General features: G+C 44.3%; 1 protein-coding gene across 3 annotated transcripts in view; it reads left to right on the plus strand.

Moving 5' to 3' along the window:
• The window catches only part of CSNK1G1 (casein kinase 1 gamma 1), a 101,232-nt gene that overhangs the window by 66,396 nt on the left and 17,216 nt on the right, over window positions 1-17,620 (plus strand). For 2 of the 3 annotated variants that reach the window (XM_026068276.1, XM_026068277.1), the window contains exons 6-10: window positions 4,762-4,996; window positions 7,674-7,759; window positions 9,943-10,027; window positions 12,462-12,610; window positions 14,197-14,301. In XM_026068276.1, the coding sequence (XP_025924061.1) occupies window positions 4,762-4,996; window positions 7,674-7,759; window positions 9,943-10,027; window positions 12,462-12,610; window positions 14,197-14,301 (660 nt within the window). Of the gene's footprint in view, window positions 1-4,761; window positions 4,997-7,673; window positions 7,760-9,942; window positions 10,028-12,461; window positions 12,611-14,196; window positions 14,302-14,991; window positions 15,063-17,620 lie in introns of all 3 variants that reach the window. The other variant, XR_003253907.1, reaches the window with a different exon arrangement.

The following is a 17,620-nucleotide window of genomic DNA, read 5'->3' on the forward strand; positions in this document are numbered from 1 at the left end:
AGCAGCGTAGCTTGTTTATGGGAGAATTTAAACATGCAGTTTTCCCTCCCTGGCTGAGGGAGATGGAGCCTTGATGATGATGAATCTTCAAGGAAGAGGGAGAACCCATTTTGGAGTATCTTCAAATTAGATGACACAGTAAGAAAGTCTGTCTCAGTGGGAGGATGAGACATGCAGGCTTCGGGTTTGTCACTAGACTTGCATGTTTTTCTGGTAAGCATGTGTTGTGTTCAGAGCTGCGGCACTCGATTATCAAATACAGCCTGGTAGAGTCAGACATGCTCTTTTTCTTCGTCTAATGTGGTGTTTCGTGCTTCTTGTATACCTCTGGGTGAAAAAACCTATGTAGAAGCAGTCTTCTGCTTTTTTCTTCCCCAGTGGAAATTTTTCAGCTCTGTTGCTCCTGTAACTTGTGCATCTCTGATGCTTTATATTGCTCTGTTAAGAGCATCAGCCTGGAATTGCTTCCTTCATCCTCCATGTGCAGCTGGAACAGATTGAGTGTCTAACATCCCTAAACTAAGAAAAAGCTTGGAAATCAAAAATGGGTTCACTAATGCCAGTCCCCAAAGCCAAAAAATTGCTACAAATGTTACAGCTTTGCCGAGCTGACTCAGTGATTGCATTGAGGAAAATGCTTTTTATTCCGTCTTCCCATTTTTCACTCTGGGCCAGGTCCAACGTGTATGATGCTGTGCTGACAGCTCAAGTTTATCATGAACACTGTCATTTCCACCCTTGCTGCAAGTGCTTGTTGTCAAAGCCAGTTGAGTTCAAGACCTGTTGTGTCAGGTGCTGTGCAAATACTTGGTCTCTGGCTGCAATCTAGACCAAGTCGTGGTGAAAAGTTTGACTTCGGAGTTAGACCTGTGACCATCTTGTGTAAGAGCCACGAAAACAACCTTTAAATGGGAAGAATTTTTAATCCTGCTCGTCTGATCTGCATTCAGGCGGGTGACTTGTGGGAGAAGGGTTCAGATTTATCAGAGGTGCCTGGAGACAGGATTGCCAGCAAGATCAGATCCTTAGGAGTTACCTTTTTGGAGAAAAGGTTTGGATTATTGCAGTTGTTTCCTTGACAGGAGAGGGTGGAAAAAAAGCATGGGTTTCTTTAGCATCTGATTAAATGTCATAAACATCCTGTGATTTCTCAGCCAGCTCTAGACTCTCCTTTGCCTTTTCTCCAGGCAGTAGACTCTTCCTTTCCCAATCCAGCCCTGTTTTCCTTAGGAGGGAAGGCTGAAAAGGATGAGCAACAGTGTTCCTGCTGTGTGGCAGGACATGCTCTCCCCATCTCCTCCCCGGCTGTTCTCCTGACATCCAAAATTGAGATCTGTGGCTCTGAAGATGAAGCCCTGAGTAACTCAGACAGCCATGGCCATGGAAATCGTGCTTTGATTCGCAAGTAGAATCTCCCATGCACTGTTAGTGTTCCTGTGCCCTATGATAAAATGCCTTAGTCTGTTCTTATTATTGTTAAAATAACAGAGCAGGTGTTAACATTGCTTCACAGTCACTGTTTTCCAGTGTAGGAACAGTTCCAACAGTTAGCGCAAGCTCCTCATAGTGTGTGCAGAAGAATTATTGTGCAGACAGAAGAGCCCATGGTTCGAGCGCCCATCTCTTGGCACCCATGCCTTTGCACCCAGCGCGTCTCTGAGTGGGAACACGGAACTGTCTTACCTTCTGCCCTGACCTCTCGTCCTTCAGCTGCGTGATGGGTACAAATCAGGCTGAGGGTCGCGCCACACTGCTTTCCTGGAGCCTTTTCAGGCAGCAAGGCTGGAAGGGAGATGCAGCACCTGTAGCCACCAGGTCCCCTTTGCTGGTAGAGCTGGGAGACATAAGCAGGGCAAGCATCCTGTCAAGCTGAGAAAAGCAGGGAGGCTACTTCAAGGAAACATCTCTCTGACTTGGAGAGCCTGTGTCAGCCATTGCTGGCTGCGCACAGTGTTCAGGCAGATCAGGTAGTATCCAGCCATGTGCAAATAAAGAAAAAGGAATATGAAAGAACTGGCAGCAAACAAGGCAGGTAAATATCTCCAAATGCTGCTGGAGTGTGGTGCTTCATCTGACGTCTTGGCTTTCCAGACTCTGTGTTGTCTTGGCCAGTGAGACTTGCCATGAGTTTGTAAGCAAAAAATTATGCTTTTTTCACAGATGTGCAATTGCTGTTGGCAATTGCACATCTGTGTAATTGTCAAATAAGCCAGTCAGGCTTTGTTTGAAAGCTTGTTATGTGTGGAGAGGCTAGGAAATCCTTTGTTCCAATTTTAAGGGTTGCATCTTAACTTGAATTGCCTCCTGACATACCTTTTTGTCTTCCAATCTGCTGATGTGTCATGTAGGTGATTCAACGCGTGACAAATGGCCAAAGTGCGTAGCATCTGTTCTGTTCTGCTTCATCCTATAATTGATTGGAAATAATGGCTGTTAGCTGTGAAACCCATTTTCTCAATGCGTTGAAAAAAATCACTACTTAAAATGAGAGGGGAGGGGAATTGCAACACGTGCTGTGAGCTTCTTTGAAGAGCCTTTGAACAGTCTTATTTGCCAGCCCTGAGGCAGCTGCAGTCCATTTTTTCCTATCTCCTGCCCTCCCTGGTTAGCACTTCTTATTTTTAAGGAGAGCTGTCCCCTCCTGCCCTTTAGTTCTTTCCAAGTGGTGGAAATGCAGCAGGGATGAATAGCGTATAGAAGCCTGATCACTAGCCTTATTTTTCCCTCTTGATGTTTGTCAAGGGCAAATCTGAGGTTTTTCTTAAAATTAAGATGTCTACTAAACCTCTGGGAGCAGGAGAGAGTAATCCCAAATACCGTTGCAGGGATGAGGCTCTGATTTCACTGTCTCCAGCATTAAAGAGCCTCGTTTGTTTTGTCTGGGCAAACATACTTAGGTACCCGAAATGGCACTCTGGCTGTTAGACCTGAGCATGTGAAGCTTTTAACCAGGCATAGCTCCAAGAGCTGTAAAGAAAGAGAGACCTGGATTTGACAGCTGAGTATGTGTCTGGATTCAGAGTGAGAAACCAAACAACAGTCGTGGTGTCTCAGCTGAGCAAAGCTCACGGTTGAAGTAAGCTGTCCAGGTTGAAGGACTGATGCTGGATTAATGTTGTCTCGGCAGCTGCTCTGCTTGGGGATCAGCTAGCTTAATATGGTGTCACCCGCTAGTGGTCCAGAAGCACGTATGCTCCCCCCTGCCCAGCTCCGGGAGGTGCGGAGCCATACAGCCAGTACTGGCTGCGCAGAACTGCTCAGGAACAAGCGATGCCCCCATGGGGAGCTCCCTGGGGAGACGACCAGCCTGTGGCTGATAAGCTCAGACCCTGAGGTCCGTTTGCCATTTTGTAGAAGGGAACTTGAGGTTTCAGATGGTTTTGAGCACTCACATTTGGAGTAGAGGCAGCACGTATGAAATACCGGAGGCTGGAGTTAGGTTCACGCCACTGCAGGAAGCAGTGCAGAGCTGCAAGAGCGTGAAACCCTTGTTTGTGTGGAGGACAACTTGCTGACTTGCTGTTTTTCTGATCAGCAGAAGTTTTTTGGTCTCCATGCATTATCCACTAGGATAAACACTGTATTGTTAGATAGTCTCTTTCTTCTTTCCTTCCAACATGCTCTTCATCAGAAAATTTCTGCTCCATCGTCCTCTACAATGGTGCAGCAGTAACCTATATGGATAGAAACTCATCAATATAAAATCTGGAGTCTGTGAGGGCTTTCCTATAGTTTTTATGATGTTAAAAGCCTGAATGCAGATGGGTAGATTTAATAGCCTTTCTAAGGAAGCTTCTTGCCAAAAAAAGGTTTCCTACGGCATGTAGGGCAGCCATGGACCTAGACAGCCATAAATGGGAATCGACATGTTTCAAATTAAAGTATAAAAAGCACGTAAAAAGGTAATGAAGTAAATGAAATTGTTAATTACTTTCAGTTGGAATCATCTAATAAAGTAATAACACAAATGAGAACTTCTTGCAGACTTACTCTAACTTCACTGGCAGCATGTTTGTTTTCAAAAATAATATAAACGTTGAGCATCTGAATAAGGTGCGTTGTTAGAGGGGAAGTGGCCATTCCTCACCTCAGAGGTGGGGTTCCTGCCCTTTTACTTCCCTTCTCAGTTGTAGCTTCAGAATAAAGTTGGTCAAAGTCTGAAAAATATTCCTGCTATTTCTAGTTGACAACTGATGATCTTTATTATTATTTTTCATCATTATTGAGGACCGTAAGGCTTCTGCCTGCCCAAAATCCCCCTCCATGAAGAATCTGGCATGTCTAAGATAACATATGGGTTGAGGGAGGAAGGTGGTAAGACACAGAGCAACAAGGGAAGGCTGTGGGCAAGGGAAGAGCTCTTGGTAACCGGTTTAGTATGTTTAAAATCAATACAAAAAGGCTGCTGCAATTCTTTGTGGAATCCTTCCAAGAACTGTGTTCTGTTGGTAACATTTCAAAAACAGCCTTTCCATATTTCTTTCAGATAAAGTGAGGGAGCACAGTGTGGTAGCTGGAGAAAGGGGGGATGACAAATTCCTCTTCCAGCTCTGTATCAGGGCATGTGACCCGGCTCAGATTGCAACTTCTGCCTCAGTTTGCTCCATCTGTTATTGCATTTCTTACAGAATATCTTAAGAGTTAGCCAGCACTGAGCAGTTTCAGGAGACTTTGTGATGGACTAGCGAAACCTTGCTGCATCGTTAGCCAAGGGCGTACGATAGGCAGTCTGTGAATAACTTTTCCCTCGTAATTTTGCAGATATCTCGAATGGAGTATGTGCATTCAAAGAACCTCATCTACCGAGATGTCAAGCCAGAGAACTTCCTTATTGGACGGCAAGGCAATAAGAAAGAGCACGTCATTCACATCATAGACTTTGGATTGGCGAAGGAGTACATTGATCCTGAAACCAAAAAACACATACCTTACAGGGAACACAAGAGCTTAACTGGAACAGCAAGATACATGTCCATCAACACTCATCTCGGCAAAGGTCTGTTTGGTTGACGCAAGCTTGCTGTGCTTTGTACTGCAGAGCTCTGGCTGTAGCTTGGCTTATAGCTGTCTAGTGCCCTTGAAGCTACTTGTAAAGTGTTCAGTGTGGTGATGCCATCCACAGTTGTGAGGATTTTCTTTTCTTTCTTTTTGGAGGAGGAGGAGTTGAGACAGCTGAACCGTTGGAACTGGAAGCCTCGTAACTATAGTTTTTATTAGGAACTAAACAACTGGTAGCAACCCTGTACTGATAAAAGGCAAATAGGCAAGCAGTAATTGCTATACTCAGTGGTGACCAAATAGCTTTTTATAGCAAAGCTCTGTGCACCGGTACCTTCCAGTTTCAGGTGTTATAGCTGAATGTTCCCTGACCTGATAATTGGTAGGAGAAAGTGATAAATGGTTTTCTTTAATGGTTTAACTAATTTTAAACCCCTGTCCTCCATCTCCTCCCCTCACTGCCTTGCATCCCTCTTTCATGATAGAAAATTACATTTCTGTGGCTAAAAGGCAAAAAACCTTATTAAATGTTTATGTGCACTTAAAGTCATAAGAGTAGTAAGATGAGGAATATTCTTTGTGTAGCCTCTCAGCTATAAGACCAAGGGTGCTGCTGGCTTTCAGGTCTCTTAGAAGGCTCTCTCTTTGGGCAGTAAGAAGGGATGGACCCAATTTATATTTTTGGAAAACCTTATGAAGAGTCAGAAATGGGTGGAGGAAAGGAAAAGCTGCAGTGGGAACGGGTCTTTAAAAAGGCTTGGAAAGTGCTGGTGATGTGCTCAGCGGGGTGGGAGTATCCAATGGGCACTGCACTGCCACCACCTACTGGTGAGTAACCTTTACGTTCCCCACCGAAGAACCACAGACATGACTATGTTGGCATGTTTCCTTCAAATGGGATGACTGTCCTCATTTCAGCAGGTGGGAAGATGAAGATTATCACCTTCTTCGAACTATACTGTGTGCATTCTTTAGGGCCCCTTTACCTGCAGGCTTCGTAGCTCTCATGACTTGCTTAGGAAAAGAGCTTGTTTTGGGTGGGTGCTGTGTCCAACGTGGAGAAGTGTGGTCCCTGGTGTAACGAGGACACAGGACCCAGGACCAAGGTGCATTTGAGAAGGGAAGGTTGGGTTCTGCCCTGAGGTCTTTCATGGTGCTGGTGCTTTGCTGGTGAGGGCAGTTCAGGTGTAGTTGGCCACTTCACTATAAAAAGGCAGGTGTCCAGCAAAGACTGTTGTCCTATATCTCTGTTGCTGGCTTTCTGCTAGCAGACTAATCTGTCCTCCTCATTTCAGGACTGAAAAAGGTAAAGGAGTTTGATTATAATTTTTCTGAAGGACAAGTGCTCTCAACTCTCTTCCTGGGAAGTTTATCTACATCATTGCACTAAATTACCAAGTTCATCCTCTTTTTTACAGCTGTATCACTGCAACATGCAGGAGCTGTCATCTTAATTCCCTTCTGTTGAGTGTTCTCTACCTCCAGACTGTTTTGAGAGCTACATTTGTTGCTAATTTTGAAGAAGAGTCATGCTGTGCAAAAACACTGCCTTTTTCTCCTCTTGCAAATTATGCAGCATCAGGGACAGCTCTCGCCCAGTTTGTTTTGGCATGTGGGCTGCGCAACTAGATTTGCTCCGTACTGCGGGTTCTAAACACGTTATCTGCCTGCAGGTGGAGATTTGGACGAGAGAAATAGTGCCAAATCAGTCTCCAAGCTCGTTTAACCCAAGTCTGTTCCGTCCTGAGAAAAGGGTTGGAGCTGCAGCGTTCTAATGTTCTCTGTAAATGCTTTTCTGAAATGTGAGAGGAAGCCAGAGATAGTAAAATACTGCTTCTGGGGTCCCTGTGCTGTTAAGGAACTGTTAAGACTGCTTGTGTAATGGTCATTCAGCAAGCAGTGGTTTCACCTTGCTGCCAGGGCAGCCTGCTTTGAGTGAAAACGGAAACGCATGATGCACCCTGGCACAGCGGCAAACCCGTGTTGTGCCCCAGATTCATTGTCCCCTCTTGCATGGTCCCTCAGGATTTTTGATAGTGTGGGCTACATTTTGGTAGATTATTTTAAGGATACTTTTCTGTTGGCTTGAGACAAGGCCCCTTTTTTTTCCCCTCATTTATAATTGTAACATCTGCCTGGCAACAGCAGCAAGTGTTTTACAAGGAAAAGCAGTGCTAAAAGGATCTATTTTTAATCTGTTCTGCTGTGATGAGCTACAGAAGCAACTGGAAAAGGGTTGGCATGATGCAGCATGGTAGTTCCCAGCAGCTGGCTGCAAGTGTGGCTTCTGTCTGTTCCTATGTATTTCGGAGGAAATAATATAATCCAGCACAACATCACCATTGTACCATTGGTACTGGCAGTCCTGAGAACAACTGGGGAACTACTCTGTTCCTGTGCTATTAATACTTCCGTCTCTTATAACGTCTACCTAATGCTGGGCAGTACCTCTTGAATCTACTTACATTACCTATATTGCCACATGTCTTCTAGCTGATCTTTTATTTATGCATTTTATGTTTGTAGTAGCCAGTTTTAGGTATTTTTGCCCAAGGTCTGAGCTACAGCCAGCAAAAGAACTTTCCTGTAATAACTTTATCTTGAAAATAAGTCTGGCTACTGATTGGATCCATTTCTACTGCAGCAGCAATAATTTGTGACCTCTCATGTTTTAGAGCAAAGTCGTCGAGATGATTTGGAGGCCCTTGGCCATATGTTTATGTATTTCCTCCGAGGCAGCCTGCCCTGGCAAGGATTGAAGGTAGGTGTGAGTTTTAGATTTTGCCCTTTGAAACTTTTCATTCTTCTTCTTTGCCCAAATATGAATCTGGTGAGGGAAAGTTTATAAAATCCAAACAGAAGGTGTTCTCTCCTTTGTGTCCTTAAGGCTAACAACAAGAGTTAGCTTTGCCTACAGAAAAGATTTTAAGTAGAAGTATGTTACCTTTCACTTCAAGTTACTGTTGGCTTAGCTAAATCGGTATAACTGGAAAGAAGACCCAGTTCCAGGATACAGCAGAGGCAGATGGACGACTGGGGCAGGGACTGCAAAGCGAGTGCTGTTGAGCTGTTGGAGCAGCTTAGCTGAGACATGAACCTGCCCTGAGCTGGAGTGTGACTGGAGCGCAACGGTTGTTTATGAAATTCCAGTTATGGCAAACAATTCCCCAGCCGCATCTCTGAGCGTGTTTATAATGGGAGCAGCTTGATGGTTTTAGATGGGCAGATGGACTTTAGCTTGGAAAAATGTTTTTCTGGCAGAAGTATTAAGCTTGGCTTCCCTCCAGACACACTGGACACTCAGGGCTTAATTCTGGGTTATAAGTTTATGAAATGTCACGCACAATGGGGAGGACTGCGAGCAATTGAGTTACAGCAACTGAAGCTAACATCCGTCAGCTGAATTAACTAGTAATAAGTCGTGTGCTGGCTCTGAGCCTGCTGGAAGTTGCATCTGCGCTTCCCCATCACTTTCCTGGTGATTAAGCTACTGTGTTCACCTTTGGAATTGCGGTGAGCAAAGGGATCGAATATGATCAGGATAGGAGGAGGTTTCTGAATGAAGACAATAACTCCTGTTAGACCTGTTGGGACTCTTGGAAAAAGTAGACAAGCCTGGGGCTGGCAGCCTCTTCAGCAGAGGACTTCTGTGGTCAGTGACAGTGGTTTGCATGACGTAACTTGTTAATCTGCTTTGTCACAGCTATCCAGCGTTAGCACCACTTAAGCCTTATCAGATACGTGCCAGAAATGTTGGTGAAAATTCATAAAAGCACAGAAGGGCTTTTTTTCAAGCATGAAAATGATTCTGAAAGAAATTAAAATCTCCCCTACTTTAAGTTCACATCCTACAGTAACTGCTTGAGTGAGTGTGTTGTTCTATTACATATTCTCTTTCTGGTTTAGTTGAATTCCTCTGTTTTAAATAAATTCCAGGTTTTAGTGAGCCTCTACAAAATTTCCTCAGATCAGTGGTGAACTTAGTAAGAATTAGTTGGCTGCCCCTTGAAGTCCTGCATTTCTTTACCTCCAGAACAAACACGAACTCTTCAGCTTGCTCTAGCGTATGGTATCTTCACTCTTCCAGGCTTCTTCTGCTTCCACTCTTGGTCTATACTGTCAGTGCTAAAGTTTTGAGAAAATGTCTTATAATGCCTGTGCTGCTTGCAGGTCTAACTGGAATAATCTGAAACGGAGGCAATAAAAACCTGTTCTTGAGATACCGATTGGAGCAGAGTTCTCTTCTTCAGGAGGGATTTAAGTTGGAAATCTGTAACTGAAAATTGCTTCATTTTTCTTGATGGCCAGCTGTTTAATCAGTGTTGTCTAGGTGGTAGACACTTTGTGAGTGAAAGGAGAAGTTCATTTTACAGTAACATAGGATTTGGGAGAAGTGTGACTCTGATGTAGACTAGTTACTTGACTATGTGGTGGCGTTCTGTTACATGCAGTAGAGCAAAAACTCAACATGCCCAAGTTGCAGTCACAGTTTATCTAATTTTACAGTTGCTTACAAAGGTGCCGTGGTTGGCTGATGACTCTAATCCTAGGACTGTTCTGTACTGGTGTCAGAATACTGATGTGCAGTCATAATAAATGCAGCTTCATTTTCTTGCCCCATGAAAGCTTCCTGTACACTCTTCATGACTGTGCTGGTAAGATAGCTTTGTAAAACACTAACACTTATGCTTCCTTTCAAGTACTGAAGATGTTTTGAGTGCATTGCTGGATATTCTTTGCTGATAGCATGTAAAATGTTTAGTGAGAATTGCAACAGGGTAATACAGTAATGTTGTCTAAGACGCAGTATAGTTACAAGTAACATCGTTTGATACCACCCAGAATCAGTACTGAATACCTTTTTCTTTCTTCCCATACAGCATGCCATTTATCTCATGACTGAACTCTTTCTTCACAATTGTGTTTTGTCTTTGTTCCCTACAGGCTGACACCTTAAAAGAGAGGTATCAGAAGATTGGGGACACAAAGAGAAACACTCCGGTTGAAGTTCTCTGTGAGAACTTTCCAGGTAAGTCCTGATGGGATTATTGCAGTCCAGTGTAACTGTTGGAGACTGAATATACCCTGTTAAATATGACTGTTTTGAGCTCATCTGGCAGAACATATTTGGATGATATATATCTGTTATGTTGTTCCTGTAGCTGGCAAAATCTGGAGCTGCTGCTATGTATTAGTGGGGCCCAAGAGCCTGTGACCGTGGCTTATGATAAGCATAACTCTTCTCACTGAGGAGGATGAACATTGCTCAAGTTCCTCATGTTCCCACTTTTCTTTTTGGCTTCTTTCTGAAAGAGTGCCTTGTTGTTTTTTCTCCTCTCGAGTGACCATGCTGGATCTATTGAGTTCATTCTTTTCCATTTGGAATGTTTCCCAGATGTTAAAATTTTAGGTGGCCAGCTTAGATGTGATGATGTGTCTGTCACTGAATTCCACTTTCTGAGAATGATTTTAAGGAGTGCATTATTAAAGATGTGTTTATAGCTGAACCTGACATCTTTTCTGCAGTTAAACAAAAGTCCACCTGGGAGCTAGGAGAGCAGAGCACAAAGTTAAAGCCCTCCCCAGGTACCGTGTAGCCTTCACGGAGAGGGTCTTGGTGTTCTGTCTAGGAAGTGGGTATCCTGGCATCAGGGAGAGCACCCAGGTTCCTGTAATCACAGAAGTAAATCAACACAAGTAAGGTTGGAGCAACAACAGGTCTATTGTCCCATAACAGCCCCGCTCTTGTAGGAACCGTTCTGTCTGTTGGCTCTTTCCCAGTGTGAGGGGCAGCAGGCCTGGAAGTGGATGTTGTTCACTCAAGGTGTACTAATTCCCCAGATGCATTTGCATCCAAAATCCACCTAGTCTGAAGCAGAACAGGACAGCTGTCCTGTCACTGAATGGCTGTTCTCCTCTTTTGCTCTCTTTCACGTTTCTTCCTTTCCCCACTACTGCTTTCTCAGAGCTCTGTCACCTGCACAGGCCTGGGCTGAAGGGAGATGAAGAAGTTGCTTCTTTTCCTTGCTGGCCTGAAACCTGTTGGTCCTCCACCTTTCAGAGATAACAGCGGGAAGGGGGAATTACCTTTCCTCTTTTCCTTTTTTCTTTTTTTCTTTTTTTTCCCTTCCTCCGTGTGACATGCAAACTGTGAGCCGTTGGAAAAGTCCAGTATCACTAAGCAATGCTGTCCTTACTTTTGTCAGTTAAAGGCAAAAACCATGCTGATGTGTCATTATTACTGCAGTACACAGACTCGCACCTCCTACTGAGCTCAAACATAACATAAGTCCTGCCTTGGCATAGATATGAGCCAAAGGAGAGCTGGAAAGGGGCAGGAAATGAGCTTGTTCTCAGTTCATTAGCTCAACAACGAACAGTTACATGTGCAGGAGGCATGTTCATGTTTGAGCCTCACCTTCAAAGCCTTGCTTTGAGTATACAACTGAAGTAGCGCCACTGGGCCAGCTCAGAGATCATTCTGAATTTGGATTTCATTGCATTGCTTCAGCTCAACTTTCAGACAGAGCTTTAGTTTGCATAACATAAGCGAGCAACGTGTTTGCTTCCTGGCAGGAGGTGTTCTCATGCAGCGCTCTGTGCAGCCAGACCCTAGCTGCCACAGGAGCTCTGGGGTGCCACGACCAAGCACACCGAGAACCTCTCCTGCTTTCCTTCTCCAGCTGGCTATAGAGCTGTAGGGTTGTGTTTGTCCACAAAATTCAGATGAAATCACTGTGGCTGTTTGAAGTGTCTGTGAGAGCAGACACATGCATCAGCATCCTGTCGGCAGGTTCAGTGAGTTGGCATTTATTGTGCAACGTGTTTCAGTGTTTGTGTTTATACAAGTGTGTATAATACAACTGGCCTTGGAATTCAGGTTCGAGGTGGAGCAGCAGCTCTCCGGAGCAGATGTGGAACTTCCCGCTTTGTTTGAGAAGCATTTGAATTGATCAGTGTTGTGGGCCGTTATTAAAACCAGTCCATTTTAAAGAAAAGCCATAGGCAGCACTGGCAGCCCAGACAGTTCTCTGTGCGATGCTGGATGATACAGCACAGGCCTTGTTTTATAGCAACTCAGAAGATCAGAGTAAAAGCAGACTATTCTTAGACTTTGGGCAGGGCAGAAGGGCTCTAGAGAGCTCAGTGAGATTCATGTAGCAATAAAAGACTGACAGGTAGGTCACTTAGAAGGGTAAAGACTTGTTGGATAGCCTCAGGTTACATAAATCTGCAAGGCTCAGCTGAAGTTAGTGGAGCCTGGACAATTCACATCACTGGGGGACCCGGCCCCTGGTCCAACTTCGAGCGCTAGAGAGCGAGTCTTGCCTGTTGCTGTGGGTAGGCCCATTTGGAGTTATTTGAAAAGCTAAATGTTTCCAGTGGGAAGCTAAATTTTTCCAGTGTGTCAGTTGTGCCTTACACTGAACTGATGCTGCTTCTTTTTTCCCCTTTTCCAACAGAGGAGATGGCCACATACCTCCGTTATGTTCGGCGATTAGACTTCTTTGAGAGACCAGACTACGATTACTTGCGAACCATCTTCACAGAGCTGTTTGAAAAGAAAGGCTACACCTTTGACTATGCCTATGACTGGGTTGGCAGGCCAATTGTAAGTTGTTCTTGCAGAAACGCAGTGCCTTGCCTTCCGTGTCCTGCTTCCCAGCCACCTGGCTCTTTGTTTGCTCCTAATAATCCCGTTTAATGCCAGCGAGCTCAGGGTCAAATTATTCACTTCTGTTATCTAGCTAACATGGGCTCTTCATTAGTGAGATGTCCTGATGTTGTGTTCAAGGGGTTCTTGCAGTGCCTTGATGATTCCTTAAGTGGCAGAAGGCCCCTTCCCACCTCTTTGAGCTTGCTCTGGTGGGGCACTCAAACCTTATTTTACCAGCTGTGGCAGTGAACATGGTGAGAATTAACTTTCTCTCGTCTAGCACAGGATTTGAGACCTTTATAATCAATATCTAAAGACATCATTTTGCAACAGGAGAGCGTACTTGCTACCTCTGCACCGAATGGCGGAAGATCCCTGTAATGGTCGAGTTCTCATACAGAAGTACAGGAGATCTTAGCAAGGCTCTGAAGGATGCTCAGCAAACAGTAACAGCAAACCCATTCTGAGCTCAAATGATCCTGGTGCTTACCCTACTCCAGAGGCTCTGCCAGCTATAAAGAAAGTGCGTGGCAAGGAAATCTGGGAGTATCCAAGCTCCATTTAGCAGTTCCATGACACTAGATGGAACATGTGATCTTGACATGTTGCTTCTGTTGTCAAAAGCCATTTATATTCAAGGAGACCTTAGCCAAGAGAGCTGTCATGGGGAAATCTGAGGGAGATGTCTAAAGCTCTTCTGGTGGCTGCCTGTGTGATTTGTGTCCATGGCGCCCAGCCTGTCACTTGCGTTTTGTGTTGTTCTGATGATAGCCTTCATGCTAATAGCCCATCACTACACACCAGCAATGGCAAAGAGATCTGTAAATAATTGTCACTGGTGCCAGACCAAATGTCTTCGGTGCTAAACTTGGTATGGTTGCTGGTGATTTAGTGTCTGAGCTATATATAGCATTACCAATGTTTACTTTGCCCCAAACAGTTCGCTTTAATAAGTAATCATTCCCTTTGTAAATCATGATTTTTCTCCTCATTCTTGTTTAATTACAAAGGCAATTGATAAAAAGCCTGTTGTAAGACAAGCTTGCGATTGCTGACAACTGCAGTGGTTGCTATGGAGATTTTGATGTTGTGAGCAGAGATTATGACTTAGGTGAGAATACAGCAGATGAAGCTTCAATTTTAGCACATCCTGTTTCTATGCAAGTGTAGTTTTTAAAAGTAGGAAGACAATGAGATGAGGAAAAGAAATCTGTGTATTTGCAGTTGTAATCATCTCATTTGAGACACACTGAAGCGTGATCTGACAATGATACCAGATACTTAACTGTATTCTTTTAAATTCAGCTTTCCACAAGATGTTAGGTGCTGGTGTCCAGCAACCCATCAAATCACGAGGTTTTTATAGCATTTGCTATAATTATCCTAGGTTGCTGTCAGTACCTTTGAGCAGTGTTTTGGTTGTGTTCCTATATTTTCTGCACAATGTGAACTAACCTGACAAGTTATGCTTGTGCATGCGTGTGTTGAGAGAGTGGCGTCTCAGACATTGGCTTCAACGTAACAAACACCTTATTTTCCAGCCTACTCCAGTGGGATCTGTTCACATAGATTCCGGGACATCTGCAGTAACAAGAGACAGCCACGTGCATAGGGATCGACCATCGCAGCAGGCCCACCGCAATCAGGTGTGTTGCTCCCCGTTGCTTTGGCACTATTGCATCGATAGTGCCTCTCTCAATTCCTCTCGGTCTGGAGAACTAGAAACCCTGTGCCGAAGGCCGTGCCTTAGAGAGAGCCAGGGCTGATTCTTGCCTTGTTCATGGCAAGCATGTTCCCTGTTTAATTTAGGAAGGTTACGACTTGAGGGGAATTTTGTTGAAACGACGAATTGCTGAAATACTGTATCTGCCAGTGGAATTCCTCAGGATCGTGAACCAAAGGGAGTGGGTCATTCTTTTGTAGTTGGTGGGTAAACTATTTAACTTAACTATCCAGCCTAGTCACACTATATGACCTATCTGGCCAACAACCTTTTTTTGGCTGCTTTTACTCCTAGCAAATGGGCTGTGGAGTAGAGCAACGGTTCTGGCTGTGGCAGCCTGCTCCCAGTTGCCACCTTCCATGGACCACACAGCCGTAATAAGGATGTGTTTGTCCTTTGTACGCACAGTATATCCAGCACAGGGTGTCAAATTCACTTCCCGAGTGTCTGCTGTGAGCAAATCACGCAGCATAAAGCGTTGCCAGTGTAGGGTCCTCTGGGGAGGCTGGGCATCATGGTCTGGATGAACTGCCAGTTTCTGAATTTCCCCATTTTTTCCTGTCTAGTTGTAATATTTGTTGGTGTTGAGAGTTTGGATTTTCTGTATTAACAGAACTGATCAGAAGTTCAGTAGATCTCCAACTGCTGGCTCCTAGTTAGAGCTGTTGGTGCTCTTACTTCCCAGTGAGTGGTTCTGGGCTCGCTCTGCTCCTCTAACTGCTGTGTGCCGTTCTAGCGCCTTGTCTGCTGTCTCTGTTCTCACGCAAGCTTGGTTTTGTGGTTGCAGAATCAAGTGTGAGATGTAATAACCTGTCTAGGCTCGGCTTTCCTTGTTCCACGCAGCTGGGCTCGGAGTGATAGAGCAGCTAATATAGACTAGAATACATCTAAAGCCGTCAGCTAAAATCTGAATGAATATCCCTCATTAGATGTGTTGCTTGTAGGAAGCTGGATTGTTTGAAGCTTGTGTGCAGTACTGTATTTATGCATGCTTATTAGTGTGGACTGGTATGTGAGTACTATTAAAATAATCTGCTTTAATATATTGCCTGATTAATGCATTAACCCCTTTTTGGGTGGCAGTTTCTTGTTGTCCGCTCTTGACAACAGACCTTCATGCTATGTACATACAAGGCATCTTGTTTCCTTTAACTGACAGTGATGCCTGGCTTCATTTTCAAGCATGTTAATTCACAAGTTACAGTACATAGCAGAAAAAAATGTTATTCAGACAGCTTCAGTCCTTGTTCTTCTGAGCCTCTCAGATAATCTTGATGCTATATTGCATGGCAGCTTTTATAATTTTTTTTTCACCTAAACATTATTTAGGATGCTGAATTATTTAATATTCCCAATATGCACTGAAAATCAGTTTCTTCTTGCAAAAGCACAAATAATTCTCTTCCAAGGGTTGTTCCTTTTAAATGTTGTGCAAACCATTTCTATGCAGAAAAAAGTAGAAAAAATAAACTTCTAGGGCAGTGGATGGAGATATGGATTTGGGTCAAGTGACCACCTTGATCTCCAGAGTTAATTGCTGTATTTCTGTTCCCTAGTGTAATAACTGCAGACTTTCTTTTATAATACTTGGTTTCCCAGTAAAGACACTGACACAAGAGTGATCTACTTTTTGTAGCCTTTTCCTCTAGTAAACGAAGATACTTACTATCTAGCAAAGATTGGTGAGCCCTACCCTCTCTCTCTTCAGATGCTAGTCTTGTCCTGTCATTTGGTGACTAGTAGGAAGGTGATGAGAGTTAACAGGACCGCGACGTTCTCAAATTCACGGGCATCACTTGCTCAGTGTCATCGTTTGGGTTGCTCTTCAGGCTGCTCAGCTCAAACCTGCTTCTAAAAGTTTGTCAGGTACTTGGGTGTAGAGCCAAAAGACAAAGATCTGATTCTTGTGGCTTCGAAAGCCTCTCCCAGAAACAGCTTCCAGGCTCCTAGGCTGAAGTGTGCTTCTCCTAATGCTGGTGCAGCACGGTTCTACTTCATCACCTGGGGTGGCCAAGTGCCTGATGGCATAGTGCTCTGTAAGGAACAGTGCTCAAGATCTGTCTTCTACTAGCTTTTAAAATCTTCATGTAAATTCTGCAGCTGTTCATAATTTTGTGACTTGAAGCAATTAAAATGTAATCTAAGGGAAATTCTTCTCCAGTAATTTCCCTGAATGTTACCAAGCAGAAAAAATACAAGCAGCCTATCAGGCTGACAGGAAGAACATGAGGAAGATTAAATAGGACGAAGCCTGGACAAGACCAGCTCTAGGGAGATATTACCCATGTATTAGATTTGTTGACTGCTTGGAAGGGAGGACTGCACCATGGAGCACTCTGGGAGGGAGTCAAGGGTCACTTGCAGAGGGAATGATATCGAATGCTTTATAAACGTGAGCAGACTTCTTTCTTATCCTGCTTCCTTTTGCAAATGCTCCTGTTCTAGTTCAGCAGCAACTTGCTAGTTAGTGATAGACAACTTTATTCAAAGGTTCCAGAGTCCTTCTCCCGTGTGTAGCCACTTGCTGTCTTTTATACGCAGACTGGGCTGTGACACTGAGCACAGTAGCTTCTCTCTTGCCCTGGCCAGGGCTTGGACTCATCCTCCATGGCTGCAGGGAGTAACACAGAGCAGTGCTGCAGAAAGGCAGGGCCTGAACTCCTCTCTTTGATTAGCTAATTCAGCTTTACTGCTGATAACTTGAAGTTTACTTGCTTGAGCCTCTTGTTTCCTGCTCTCTGGCTGGATTAAAGCTTGTTTGTGCTGGCCAGTTCCATGACTAGTGTCTCCGTTCAGCATCCCTCCTGCCAGGTGTGTGCACTATGGGGATTCTGCTTCCCTGCCCTCTCTTCTTTCAAATTTGTGCTTCGACTTTGAAACATTTGCTTAAATCTTTTTGTATGGTGCCATATAGGTCATTTATATGTGGGAGATAGCTTTTGTATGCTGACGTGTCACGAATGAACGTGTCCTATCAGTTGCTTTAGGCCTCGCTACATCCTCTCCTGTTGGTCTAACACAGAACTGCCTGTTTGTCCTATGCTTCCCGGTCTTAGGAAGCAGGTGCATTCCTTTGGCTGACCAGTTATGTTTAGCCGTGCTGAGATGCATTGGTCTTAGGAAGGTGAATGCTGGAGGGGTTATCTCCTCAGTGCTGGGTGACCTATAAGAAGCTTAACATGCAAGTGCAAGGTGGATTTTCTGATAAAACAGATCAAATGTGCATGATTCTTCCCATGGAG

This window comes from Apteryx rowi, unplaced genomic scaffold (assembly GCF_003343035.1).
Source record: "Apteryx rowi isolate R43461 unplaced genomic scaffold, aptRow1 scaffold_27, whole genome shotgun sequence".
NCBI lineage: Eukaryota > Metazoa > Chordata > Aves > Apterygiformes > Apterygidae > Apteryx > Apteryx rowi.